Source organism: Lepisosteus platostomus, chromosome 6, assembly GCF_059453375.1.
Source record: "Lepisosteus platostomus isolate fLepPlt1 chromosome 6, fLepPlt1.hap1, whole genome shotgun sequence".
In the NCBI taxonomy this organism is placed as follows: Eukaryota; Metazoa; Chordata; class Actinopteri; order Semionotiformes; family Lepisosteidae; genus Lepisosteus; species Lepisosteus platostomus.
The window spans coordinates 25,274,777-25,288,893 of NC_142616.1; the positions used below are offsets into that span (position 1 = coordinate 25,274,777).

General features: G+C 32.9%; 1 protein-coding gene across 10 annotated transcripts in view; it reads right to left on the reverse strand.

Annotated features, from left to right (window-relative positions):
• jakmip3 (Janus kinase and microtubule interacting protein 3) overlaps positions 1–14,117 on the reverse strand; it is a 55,588-nt gene that overhangs the window by 2,830 nt on the left and 38,641 nt on the right. For 6 of the 10 annotated variants that reach the window (XR_015939524.1, XR_015939523.1, XR_015939522.1 and 3 more), the window contains 12 exons: positions 11,199–11,261; positions 10,295–10,393; positions 10,024–10,122; positions 9,871–9,930; positions 9,625–9,690; positions 9,119–9,187; positions 8,946–9,023; positions 8,131–8,334; positions 7,322–7,387; positions 6,562–6,603; positions 5,042–6,135; positions 3,788–3,938 (listed from right to left, as the gene is read on the reverse strand). Coding sequence is in view for 3 of the 10 variants with exons in the window: in XM_088635037.1 (XP_088491163.1) it covers positions 6,584–6,634; positions 7,322–7,387; positions 8,131–8,334; positions 8,946–9,023; positions 9,119–9,187; positions 9,625–9,690; positions 9,871–9,930; positions 10,024–10,122; positions 10,295–10,393; positions 11,199–11,261 (855 nt within the window). In the remaining 7 variants the exon portion in view is untranslated. Of the gene's footprint in view, positions 1–3,787; positions 3,939–5,041; positions 6,136–6,561; positions 6,635–7,321; positions 7,388–8,130; positions 8,335–8,945; positions 9,024–9,118; positions 9,188–9,624; positions 9,691–9,870; positions 9,931–10,023; positions 10,123–10,294; positions 10,394–11,198; positions 11,262–14,117 lie in introns of those variants that run through there. The other 4 variants (XR_015939521.1, XM_088635038.1, XM_088635037.1 and 1 more) reach the window with 4 other exon arrangements.

Below are 14,117 nucleotides of genomic sequence, written 5' to 3' on the forward strand. Positions count from 1 at the left end.
AATGCCCATGACAGATCCAGTAACATGTCAATTACTTTTAATTTCCTGAATCTGCAGCCTAATCTTTGTGCTAAGAAAAGGGCTGTATTTTCCTTTTGGAGAGTGATAAAATGGCGCTGTTAGAATACAGAGCCTGAAAATCTCTCTTGGACAGAGAGATTGAATTTCATATAATGCTCCATGTAGGATTCTACGTGTACATTTGTGCAATAGATGATATATAAATGCTTCAAGCACTGACCATTCAAGTCCCTTATTAGCAATTAGCAGATGGGTACAGAGTATCTACGAGGTTCCATCTGTCCACTCAGAAGATGTTTTGTCACCATATGTGTCTGGGCTTCAGGAAATACTACCCCATTTAATAAGTAATTTTAAGGTACATTAAGGAGTTGGAACTGGGTATTATTATATTGTTTACTAAAAACATTAAAATCCATTGTTTTTATTGGATTCTATGAATCCAAAAGAAGACTTTTTTTTCGAAACTTTTCTGCAGAGGTACAGAGAAATTTAAATTATGTAAGACTTGTGTCTATGAATAAAAGAAGCCAATGAAAGCTGTGGTCCTAAGGGTTTCATAGATTTACGGTTTGCTGAAAAGCCGCAATAAAAGTCCAGGCCATCATGTAGAATCATTAGACTTTCTGGCCTCATTTTAATGGCGTCCATTGCAGACATTCTATAAAACTGCTACCAGAGAAGTGAGATACTGCTTTGATCCAAAAGCTTGTACTATGTACTCACTTACAGTATATCCAAACATCCTTATTAAACACTTTAAAATATGTGCACAACAGTATTCTATAGCATCTTTGAAATTTAATCCTGTCCTAAAAAATAACATGAGCTGCACAATTCTGTAACACAAACATAATTTACCTTTAAATTTAATGCGTAAACGTGGAATACTGTTTCCATTCATTATATAAGGAAATAAAAAACATTCAAATTTTAAATAATATTCAACAGCTGAGATTTGGTGAAGTGAATACTGTACAGTATGTGTACATAACCAACACAAAACATATTTTTGTGTTTTTGGTTTTACATACAGTTAGAACCTGGAGTGTAGGAATGATCCAATTAAAGAAAAGGGAACAGCTACAAAATTGTAATAACCTTTCTTAATTTGTAGCATATTAAACATTTTTATAACCATACGTATATATCTTTTTTATTCCATTATTAAATTCCCTGTAACAGTGTAGATTTCAAATTAATTTGTAATGAGATACTATGCTATTTCAACATTCATCAGAGTACATGAAACTTTACAGTTCTTTCAAGACTACAGCGACTGTCCATATCAATTTTAGTCAAAAAGCTAACTGAAACAATGAATCTTGCTGAAATACAGCCCTGTATATCAGCTGGATCTCTTCAAAAGTTTTTGATGTTTAGAGTTTTATAATTTTTTTTCTGTTGTTTATATCCTGTTAGACTGCAAGACCAATATTGAAACAGAAACAGTATACAATAAAATGAGCACTTCTTAAACACTGATTGATAGTACTATTTAAAGAAAAAAGTCAGATGTTAGATGTACAAAATACAACCCACTGGTATTAAGTTGTATTAACATGTGCCTTATATAATGTTGGTGGGTGATCTGGCAATGTATGAGTTTCTGTGTTACACCTTGGTCCAGGTTCTACCATATATACTGTAGTGTTCTTTAACTGCTTTTAAAGGGGAACTGCAATGCTGTTTTTACATTTTGGTCTTATAATGAATCAGCAACGATGAGTGCATTTCAAACCACAATTAAACTATAAGTGCACGGTAATGTGTACAACCTCCAATTTACAAACAAAAGAGGTGGAGTTTCAATATTCTATATTGCTGTCATTGTCTGTGATTCAAAACAAGACAACAAAACTTCTGGTGACACAAAAGATGCCCTATTACATTGTAAACATGCTTTAGACAATACAAATTTCGCTATATTTATTTATAAATATATATCGACACTTAGAAGGCAAAATTTTTTAGATACTTTATCTAAGTATTGCAAAAAAGAGCAACTTGCCAATCATAAAAAAATACATTTATATTCATTCTCTAGTTTTGCTAAAGTGATCTCTAATTTACATTGGTGGTTATTTTATGGTAAATCAGACCTAAAAGAAACTTTCTAGCTAGACTTATATTTTTGGAGGACTTGGTATGCCATAGTCCATGCCGTCTCCTGGACAGCTGATTTTAATGAGTGCAATTGAATTTAATTCAACATATCGACTTTGACATAGTTTTGCTGACAAATACTACTTACCTATTAACTCAGCATGCAGATCACTTTTGAGCATTTCTGGTATGAAATGTCTCCTGCACAACTTGTACTGTATTAAGCATTTATTATTATTATTATTATTATTATTATTATTATTATTATTATTAGTAGTAGTAGTAGTAGTAGTAGTAGTAGTAGTAGTAGTACTGGAAGTGGGCAGTTCCATTATATTCAGAGTACTTATTTTATTCTGTAAGGGCACTGCAGTATATAAGTCATTTTACATTTGAAAATTAGCAAGGTTTATAGGATATTTTGCACAGAAATTGAAAAAATACACACTGTCTTCCCTTTATGAACTTAAGGACCATGAGGTTGCATGGTCTATATAAAAAGATTAAACATTGATATTTTAAAGAAAAGTTTCTTTCTTCTTGCTATAATTTTTAATAATAAAAAAATGTTTTGTAGGAAACACTCATGTCTATACATAATGATGTTTGGAAAAATAACAATGCTTGATTAATTATTGCTTGACTGGTCCAGTCTTAGTTTTAGGAAAGGTAAACATGATTAGAATGACATAACAAAGAGGTACTTATGAGCCAGAGTATCAACAGGCTATTGCCTATAATTTCATTGCAGTCAAATGCTCGTATGTCTGGACTAATTATGTAAACTATGATACAGCAGATAATTATAAGTGGGGGATAAATCCTTTATCTCTGCCATTCAATATTTTTGGTTCAAAGTCACTCCAAAAAGTAACAAAGTATTTGCTGCAATGTACTTTATACATAATTGTACAATTATATAGATAACAGAACACCACAATACCTACTAAATTAGTTAAATAAAAATTGGTTCAGTACCCTTTAATTTGTCTTTTATTCAATGATATTGTTAATACTCATATTTTAGAGCTCTGAAATAAACAAATACATGGTATCATATGTTTACTGTAAACAGTCAGTGTTACATCTCTCTGCAAAAAAGGCTTTCTGAGAGGTGCTGGCAGATGGGTTCAATCAATCCTCCTTCAATAAATCTGACACTGCCTTAAACACAACAGATGTGAAGAGGCTGAATAGAAAATAGGACCTTTTTTATGCTAATAAAGGTGTTTAACCCGGAATAGTTAATAAGTCATCCACACACACTGAGTCACAGTGTGGAAAATTAATGGTTCTGCTTGAGGAAACAAAATAGCATACTGTAAAAGACAACAGAAATAAACAATGAATTTGGTTTAAATGATGAATACTTTATGGCCTTTCATGCTTCAGGGGTTATGTAAACAATTCTTTTAAAATATTTTAAATGCATAAAATGTATGTTCTTTAATGTGCTGTAATGCAGCCACTTTGATGATAGTTGGATCAGCTCTTGCTGGGCAAATTATAGTATTCTTTCCTGCTACCACAGTGATTTTTCCCTGCTAAGAGTAAAGGGTTGAACAAGCAGATCATTTATTTTTCTCTATTTCTAGGAGAGTACAGTAAAGAGATATAAAAGAGCTACATAACAGGGCTAATAAATCAATCACTTTTTTACCTGTTATTGGAAATATCTTTTGGGATGTTCCACCACAGTTATATACCATAGTTTCAGAATACCAGGAGTGCTGTGCCACTACTATATCCCATTGGAATGACGAAGAGTGGCATTAACTTATTAATCTTCAAGGTTTTATAGTCTGAAAAGACTGTAAAAATATTAAACATATAAAAAATGTACAATACATATCAATCAAAACAAAGTTTACAGTAAAAACACACATACTCTTACATATAATTAATTATAATTTATCCATACTGCAAACAGGTGGCCTCTGTAAAATGGGAAAAAATATAACTGAAAAATAAGTAATATCGCAATTGGAAGCATCTGTGTTTAAATCATGACTAACGTGAGGTGTGTGTAAGCAGGAATGAAGGAATTCTGTGTATTTAAATACCATAAATGAGTCATTTATGTCATTTACTTTGAGTATGAATTCTTATGGTGAAATTACTTCACTATTTTACCATTTTTGCTGGTGAGAGTGCAAGAACAAGCACTGAGGATATTTACCTCATAAAAAAGAGCAAACAGTATTGAACAGCTACTGGAACTACCTTATTGGGCAATTGCTGGTTTGTGGCTAGAGATGAGAAGGAATCTAAAGAATTTAAATTCCTGTAATTCCTAATCAATTCGTTATTATGCTTATAATGAATTATCATTCTAGGTGAGGTAATATCAGTTGGTACATACTGTACATATATAATACCAGGCTTCCTATTTAGCATAGGCGCGTTTTAAAAAAGCAAGTATTTTGATCTAGAACTCCCTCTTGTGGACTTTATTTGAAGACTGTAGCTTGATTTGAGAATGTAAAAGCCAACACATTACCAGTTTATACACTCAAATAGTGATATAGTTTGCTTATTTAAAGGGGAAAAAAGAAAATCTTGCTTATTCAGAACCATAATCAGGTAATTTACAGATCACCTAATTAAAAAGGGAAATACTGTATGCATCCTTACTCCATGAATAACATGGGGTTTGTCTTTATAGAGGTACTGTATAAGATATTAAGAATTAAAGGATACTAACTTTCTTTAACAGCATGAATAAAAACTAAATGTCTGTACAGTATTTTATCATGGTAAAAATGCAGTATTTTCATTCTTAACATTCCTCCAAACACACATAACAGTAATTATGGTATCTTAACATTTTACAGAACTTGTTTCAAGTAGTTAATTAATAACTTGGATGTTCATTGTCAAACAAAAATGCAAAAATGCAATTATTTTTTCTCACCTGTGAAATTTTATTTTGGGGTGGATAGGAACTCTTTCAATTCACTCTGAAAGACTTCACCATTGTCTTTGTTGAAATTAAGTCTAATTTGGTTTCAACTTCCATTAATATCAGACATAATTTTTGATCCATTCAGAATCCAAGTATACGTTTTCATCATATCTTCCATCTTCCTTGATAGGTGAACTGAAACTCTGGCTTGCCTATGTACCAGTTGAATCTCTTTCTTAAATGGGTGATACTATATAATATATAATATCGCTGCAACATACATATGACACTGTTTTTTTTCAGCTTCCAGCCTATGACGTGTAATTATGCTAGAGTTCAGAGATGCTCCTGCACTGAGTCCTTTTATAAAAACAAAAATATTATTTTACAAGCACCACATGATTGAGGTAAATATCTCAGTTTTAAAATATTGGGAAAGTAGACAGTCATCTTTAGGAACTAAATATTTTTTTTTTATGTCTCCTTCCAACAGAAAAAAAATCAGTCCTTGATAGTTCTGTAATCTTCTCGTGTATTTATTGAAAATGTATCCAATACAATCTGTTTTTAAAACTATATTCCATTGTTTGGCTTATTTTTAATTTGAAACACTTATTGTATGGGCCCTAGCATCTTCCACTTTCACTGGAATCTGAAACACTGTCTTCAGGAAACTGCTGAAAATGTTTCTAAAACCATCACGGGTTGAGAAGTGAGATGTCAGTAGGGCACATCAGTTTATTTCTTCATGCTTCTATATAGAAGCAGCCGGGTGTAGCACCTGCCTAGCAGGAAAAATCTTCAATTTAAGAGTTCTTAAATTGTGTGCACAAAATTTTACAACTTTTCTATATGGTACCTTTTTCAGGCTTTCTGTTATTTCATTCAAAAATGTTTTCTTATATCTTCAAAACAGTGTCGCATTTCCACTGTTTTAGCATCTGGATCCAAAAAAAGCCAAAAAATAATTTCCTGAAAGGAAACACAAATGTCATGTCTCCAAGGTGTTCAAACTCAGCTTGTCCTTCATTGTGTGTTGTGATGTCTTGGACAACTCCAATCTTCTTACTTAAGATGCACCAAACTGTTTGTTCACCTGGTGACTAAACAATAACAATGCATTAACATTATCTACTGTATGTGCACAAAAGGCCAATTAAAGAGCAAATTGATGCAGTCTCTTCAATCTGAAGTTGTAGGACTTCGATTCCCATTATTTACAAACAATTGCCTCCTTCATAGTTGATTATTGTGCTTTCTTGTTAGAATGTTTATAAGCTGAATGTTCATTACAAATTTAGTGAGGAATGCATTAATTTGAAAACCTTCTGGTGTTTTCATCTTTATTCTGGTAAAGGATTATTGAAACAAATAAATGAAGAATAATTTAATCAGTCATTGAAATTAATTTACTTTTACAAAGCAGTGATCATAAGGTCTTAACTCCCAACCACTCCAGTACCTTTTCAGTATTATGATATAATACTACAGTGAGGCCTTTAACTGATTATGAATATATCAGAACCTACCTGTTTTGGCTGACTGGAAGAGCTATGACCAAAGAATGAAGGCTAAAGAAAAAAACAAAAATAAAAATAAAAACTGAAAAATGGGTATAAAATAAAAAAGAACAGAGAAATAAGTATAGTTTAGACCACAGTAAGAAAAGGAAGCAAAACACAAAGCAAGAAAAGAATGCTTAATACTGTATGTATCATATACTTATATTACATAAAACCTGAGATCTGATATTAATTAAATAATCAACTAACATTGTTGTGCTTTATAATTGTTTAATTCCATGCATTCAGCTAAAATGATCCATCTTTATTTCAATAAAAGACATCTCTAAAATTAAAATTAACATGTCTAATATAAACATACTTCCTTCCTTTCTTTACCAGGAAACTGCTTAAGCCTAGTAATGATCATGGCAAAGTGAATCCTATCCCAGAAGCACAGGGCACAAAGCAAGAGCTAGGCATATGCAAACATGGATAATTTACTTACTTTACACTAATTTACTTAACCCTCATGTCTTTGTGAGGTACAGTAGGAGGAAGCTTGGAAGATGAAAATGGAGCACTTGAAGAAATCCCACATGAAACTCAGGAAAGCATGCAAGCTCCACAGAAAAGGAGCACAAAGATGGAATCAAACACAGGGCCTCATGAGTAGTGAGGCAGCTGTGTTGGTTGCCATGGCACCCAATACCGAAAATTCATTGTGTAAATTATACCATTTGTGTCTGTCTGTAGTATTGACCAATAAAATAAAAAAAATATTTACCTTCTCTTCTAATTCCTTTATCTGTCGTTTCTGTGCTTCTATTCTTTCTTCTAGCTCTTTAATTCTCTATAAAGTGTTATGCAAGACAAAAATAAACATTCTGATGTGTGATGCAGTCTATTTCAGATCTATAAAAATAATCTTCACTATTTATGATATTATATTAAATGGCAATTCACCACTTCAGCTAGGCATCCAAACACTGAGACCCCAAAACATACCGAAGTTTCCCCGTGTGTGGGAAAACAACCAACAACCACATCCTAAAAATGTCTAGAAGCCATAAAAGAAAGTGTGCCCTGTTAACTCAACAACTATCAAATTAAATAGTTCGACAGTATGGGAAGCTTTTTGGGAAGCTCTTGAATGGAAAATTTTCTGTTATCTGCTGCTTCAATGGAAATGTGCGTGCTCTTGTGAATGAAGTGACAACCACATTTGTGCTACAGTACATGGGATTAAACATACATGTAAAGTTGCTGCATGAACTTCTGAATAATCTGTGGAAAGATAGGTCTTTTTACTAATTTCTAATTTTCAGCTATATGTATGTAGATCATTCACTTAAATGAAGACACTAAAACATTTCATCAACCAACAGCCAACCGAGTACGAAAAGGGTGTTACATTTTACTGCTAGCAATGTTAAAGGCTTAGAACTGTCTTCCAGTAAATCTACTGTAAGTATTTTATTAGCAAACACATTTTTCTCTTTTTCTCCTCACAGTGTTGTGCTGTCAAAAGCTGGCTACGCTGTGGGAGCTACAAGAATGAAAGGGAAAATGAAGGAAAGAAAGCTGTGCCCACACCTGTTGCGCATGATGAACCAGCTCCATCCTCTCTCTGAGTATCTGAGCATCTCTCTCTCGGAGCTCACTCATCACCTGCCGTTTCCACTGGTCCACTGCGTACTTCAAAGTCTCCCGCTCCTCGTCTGAGAGCAGCTCAGACATCTTGGCTCCAGCTTCCTGCTGCAGGGCATCAAACAGCATGGCTTCCAATTCAAGGATCCGCTGCCCATTACAAAAGGAGAGATACACTTACAAAAAAAAAGTCATGCATATTTCCTAATGAAAGCCAGGTTTCTTATTTTCAACACTTATATTTTAATCCAAATGCTTTTTCTAGAAAGACAGCAATAAAAAGTACTAATACGATGTAGGATTGTAGCACATCTACTGTGGAGCTGGGTTTCTAATCCTGGTGCTGGGTACCAACACTTGCTGGTTTTCTTTGAATTTGAGCTATTTACTTAAATTAATTCTTAAACGACCCAACAAACTGCTTGGTAACAACATTAGCAAGTTTTCTTTCTACTTAAAAGTTGGATATTTTAAGTTACTTTAAATATGCAATAGTTAAAATGTAGTTCCTAATGGAAATAAATATTGAGTTCTAATTAATCATATTATTATGTCTATATAAATGCCTTATAGACATATAAATATACATATAAATGATATACAGTATATATATCAGCCAGCCTACTGAAAACAGCTTTTGAAGATCATCAAAGATAAATACATTTGAAGGCTACAGTATTTACACTGTAATATATTTTGTAAAAGCAAATAAAAATAGCTTTTAAGGCAAGTAAAAAAATAGAAAATACTGTAGCTTTCACCTTATGTGCTTGATCCATTGACTGTTTCCTGTAGTCCAGTTCTTCATCCAGATACCCTTTCTGTTTACTAAAGAGCTCCTTAGAAAAAAAAATTACAGATAATCTTCCCATAAGATGCTCAGTCAGAAGGCAGAAAACAGAATATAGAAAATCTTTTTCAAGATGTCAATTACCTTTTCATTTTCAAGGTCCAGCATTTTTTGCTGTAAAGCTGATTTGGTGACTTCTATTTGCTGGAGCCACTGAAAGCATGAAATTATAACCATTGGGTTAAGTAGATATAGAACCATATAAAAATTTTATTTGTACTTCAGAAATACCCCATAGATATAAAACTTATCCATATTAAGGGGGTAAATGCTACTCCTCTCTTGTGAAATCCAATAAGTGACAATGAAAAACAAAACACTCATTGCCAAAACGTACAAATTGCTGTTTAATTGTAATTCATTGCAATTACTTTTTCAGTTTTTTTTTAATGGGGCTGTCTGTTTGAAATCTGAAAAGCAACTGCATCTTGTCTTCAATTTGTGCGGAAAGCATTCAGCTGTTTCATGCATTAAATTATAATATTGCCACCAAAAAATATATGAATGCGGCATTTTACTGTAAATGTTACAGCGACTTACTGAATCTCAGTATTTCCTTTGTAACAAAACAAAAACAACTTGCTAAATACCTTTTCCGCTAAGGTCAAAATTGTCCTTGCTTGAATGACAACTACTTGTTCTTCATTGGTTAAGTTCTGTATGATAGAAAAAAAAACAGATATTAATAAAACTCACTGGAAGGTACAAAGAAAAAGAAATATTAGAGCACATTAAAATACAGTTATATAACTTTCCAGTTTTTAAATAAATATTCATTGCAAAAATAACTTGTAATTAAGTAATTATGAAATGCACAACTTAGAAAGGCAACATACACTTACGGCGTTATCTCCTAAAATATCCAACTTTTTCATCAACTCTGTAATTACAATATCCTAAAAAAAGGAGAAAAGATCAGATTATTTCTGCTCATATTTATGAAATATTTAACATCATGCGGATGTCAGAGTTGAGGGTTGTTGACTTACATTGACACCCTCAGCTTGGCAATACACCTGCAGAGGACTCATGCCTTCTGTAAACGGAATGTTATGAAAGTTGATTGCAGGGGATCTTCTCTCCCGCTCCTGAAATTAAATTAAAGATTGTTACAAAATTATCCATCTTGTGTGTCTCAGGAAAATGCAATGTTTGTTAAGAATTTTCAGCACAGGTTATCTGTTCTCAACAGATTATTATCACAGGAACATAAAAAGGAATTAAATCAGAATTTTGATAGAATCTAATGTCTTATCTTACTTCAAGTTCTAGGATACGGAACTCTAAAAGTTCGTTTTGGTCTTTAACATCCTGGATGTCATGTTTCAGCCTTGATTCCTCTGTCTCCATTTGTTTAATCTAGAAAAACAGAAAAATAGAAAACGCTTAATTAAATGACTGTGTAGTAAAAACGCTCAAACAATTCTTTATTTCTTTACATACTTAATACTGACCATATAGGAATGTCCGAAAAAAATCATTGAATTTTTTTTTACAATTGGATTGTTCACCCACTAAGAGGGAACATGAGCTGCGATAAGGCCACTGTTAAACAGGTTAGTTTTACTCTGCTGGTGATGAAAAAGCATTCCTGCTCAGTACAAGAGAAACTGCAGGTTCAGATGAGGTGTCTGAGCTTGGATGAGGATTAAACAGTAGAAGGCTCTGTGGAATTTTAACTGAAAGCTTCTGAAACAGAATCCCCCCTAAAATTGGAATACCAATGACTTTTCAAAGTTTAGTGAAATATTTCCAAGCAGTAAGTAAGTTACATTTCCAAGCATGATTTCAAACTTCACCCTGTGAATAAAAGACAGCTATTGAACACAGATACTCAGCAAAAATATATTCTACAGGTACTGTACCTTAATGAAAAAAAAACATCTGCCTAGTACGGTGTATATGATGAAGGCAGTCTGCAGTCAAACGTATTTAAAAATATGATATACGTTTGTTTTTGGCTATTTTCAGGTTTGTGCATTGAATAGTGATTAGGACTCAGCACCTCACCAGAAAGTTATGCATTCAGATTCCAAAGTATTTTATCCTTATTGTTCCACCATAGCTAGCTGGGTTAGAAATAACTGTATGCAAGAAAACAGACCATTATAACATCTGAAAATTACTTTGTATAATTATTAAATAATAAAAAGGCTACACTCACCTTATCAACAAGTTCCTGGTTCCTCCGATAGAGGGCTTGTTTCTCTTCGATCCATTTCATATCCTTTAAAATTAAATTTAATAATTTACAGCCAAGCATTAACTTTAATGTGTAATTGTATGATTTTAAACTACAATTCTACATTCAATGTATTCATCTGAATTATTGTTACTTAGCTATATTACATATTTCTGTGTTTACTTTGCATTTTTAAAACACACAAACAGAGGTAGGTAAAGTAAAATAAAGTCATATAAGTGATTTGGCAGCTAATTGATCTTAAATAAAATACAGTACATAAACATATACAGAAAAAGCTATTGCAATATATTATGCACAACTGACTTATTACAACACTTACAGTGTATGTCAAATATTTTTTTATTAGTTAATTCAATAACATTCAGTAAGTAGAGTAAATAAATGATTGAATTTAATACTTTAGATTGACTTAAAATTAGTTTTCTCTTTCAGTCTTTATATACTTATTTATACTGAGAGGCATTAAAAAAATAACAGAGGATCGTTAGATCTTATAACTTTTGTTGCATGCTTAATACGTTTCCATATATACAGTATAATGTAGCTTTTGGTGACAAAAAAACTATTCTGACAGGTTATTCTCTTCACTGTTCTGAGCAAATTGCTGCTTTTTCAGCACATGGTATTACATGTACTTAAACAATACATTTCTTGGCACAAACATTCTTCTAAAACTTTCATTAAAAAGCACTCCTTTTAATCTACAAAGTCCCCTGATGTATTTTCATTTGAAAAGGAAAAGGCTGAATATGAAGATGCAAGCAGTTTTTTAACTAATCACCTACTGTTCTATAGTTAGTTCCATTTTGTCCTGTTTTATGGATGGGCCCAACATTAGCAATTTTCCAGTCAATACATATTACTCCAGTCTGTAAAAGCTTCTAGAATAGTTTTGTTAATGGCTTATGAATAACAACATGAATAAAAACTGGACCCTTGAGATTACGTTAAGTGCTTCTAGTACCTGAGACACTTCTGCCTCTTATTTGCTACGTTTAATAGAGAACTTTGTGTTTGTTCAGCCTGAAGCATTTTGTTTTTTTCTAAAAACCTGAATGAAAAATTCATTTAACACATTAACCATTTCCAATTCTTCCTCTAAATGTTTTCCATTATTGTCTATGAAACACTTTCTCTTTTCCTTATTTCCTTCTCTACTGAAAAAAGAACTTTATTATTTATTTTAGCCTTCTCCTAATTTTTCTTCATTGACTTATGAAACCATTTTGGTTGCTTCTTTTTATACTTTGATTTCATAGTGGGATGAATCCATTGGAAAAATAGAACATCTTTAAGCTCCATTCTCAGCTGATTCCATACTGTATCTACAATATCTTAACTAATTCTACTTCTGTTGAACTCATTACTTACTCATTACCCATTCTACTCCTAATTTCTTCAGTCTGATTTCTGCACTGCATCACTTTCACATTTCCCTAATGGTTCTTACACCTGTCTTTTCCTTACTCTGTCCTGCCTGTTTGAAAAGACTTCAAAGAACAATAATTCCTTGCAATTTATAGTGTTTCCATCCCAAAGGATCCAAAACTGCTTTAAACAAAGAACAGGACCCACTTCATTGACTACTGAAGTCAATCACCACCCACATGGTTGATGTGCAGCAGCCATTATGTGCCTGTAGCTGCACCACACATTACATCAGGTAATAAAGTTAGAGGTTCACAAAGTTATTCACAATTTGAATTATACCAATATTCTCCTGCTGTTAAGCATGTGTAACAGTTCTGTGTCAGCTGCAGCTATTCCTGATGGTTTTTTCCAGTGTGGGAAAAATGTAAATCTCTCATCATAACCATCCTTTACTATTGTTCTTGATGTCATAGAATAAGACTGTATTTTCACTGATATCTGAATTTAGAGGCCTGTAGTATACTTCTTGCACTATGCATTTCAATTTCTGAGATCCTTATTTTCTCTATCTTAGGCTCCTGTGCCTTAATACTCTTTTAGGTTTGTAGTGCTCCTCCGTCACCTTTTCCATCATTTCTGTATCTGTACCTCCTAATACTGTATTTTTCAACGCCGGTCTTTGTTAGTAATTTTCTGTGGATCCAAGTATATCATAATCACAGGGCAAAAATATAGTTACTATAGGATGAATTGTGCTCCAGATAATCATTGTAATTAATTATAACCATTTCAAAATGCAGAAACTGGACTTATAACTGGTGGGTTTTGGGTTCAAATCCCTACAGCAGAGTCTGCAGAGTGAAGTACATTATTCTGCTTTCTCTAGCCCAATGGGTAGGTTCTGTGATGGGACTGGTGTCCCATCCAGTGAGGAAATCAAAAACGTGTTTGCATAATGCCTCAGAAAGAAAGGCAAGTTCTGTCCCAGTTAACTGTTGTGGCTCAAATAAGAAGAATCTACACTACCTTCTAATAGCTACATATGCCCCTTGCAGATTTTCTTTGAATTCTCCCCCATTCCATTCTAGATTACATGTGTTTGAAATTCTCTGTAGATCCCTGCACCAAAACAATTTGTCCCCATCTTTTGACAATGATACTGTATAAGATGAAATTCAATGTACAATACATTATGCCCACTGTCCACTGTATTTGAAACCAGAAACAATCAAAAATGAAATTCAAGTCACTGTTATAGCAAAGCTAGGTGTAATTTGGGATTTGAGATATCTAAATATCATTATTCATAAAAATCCATTCCTGTTAAACTAAGCAACATAATTTACCACACTGCCTTTCTGAGGTCACTTTAGCTCTTACTATATTTCTGTAACAGCTCATCCTCTAATGCATTTAATATATTGTAATGGAGAGTTCATACTGTAATTTCTTACCATGGCAGAAATGTGTATAGTGACTCATTGCCATTGCCTTTAATATACTCAA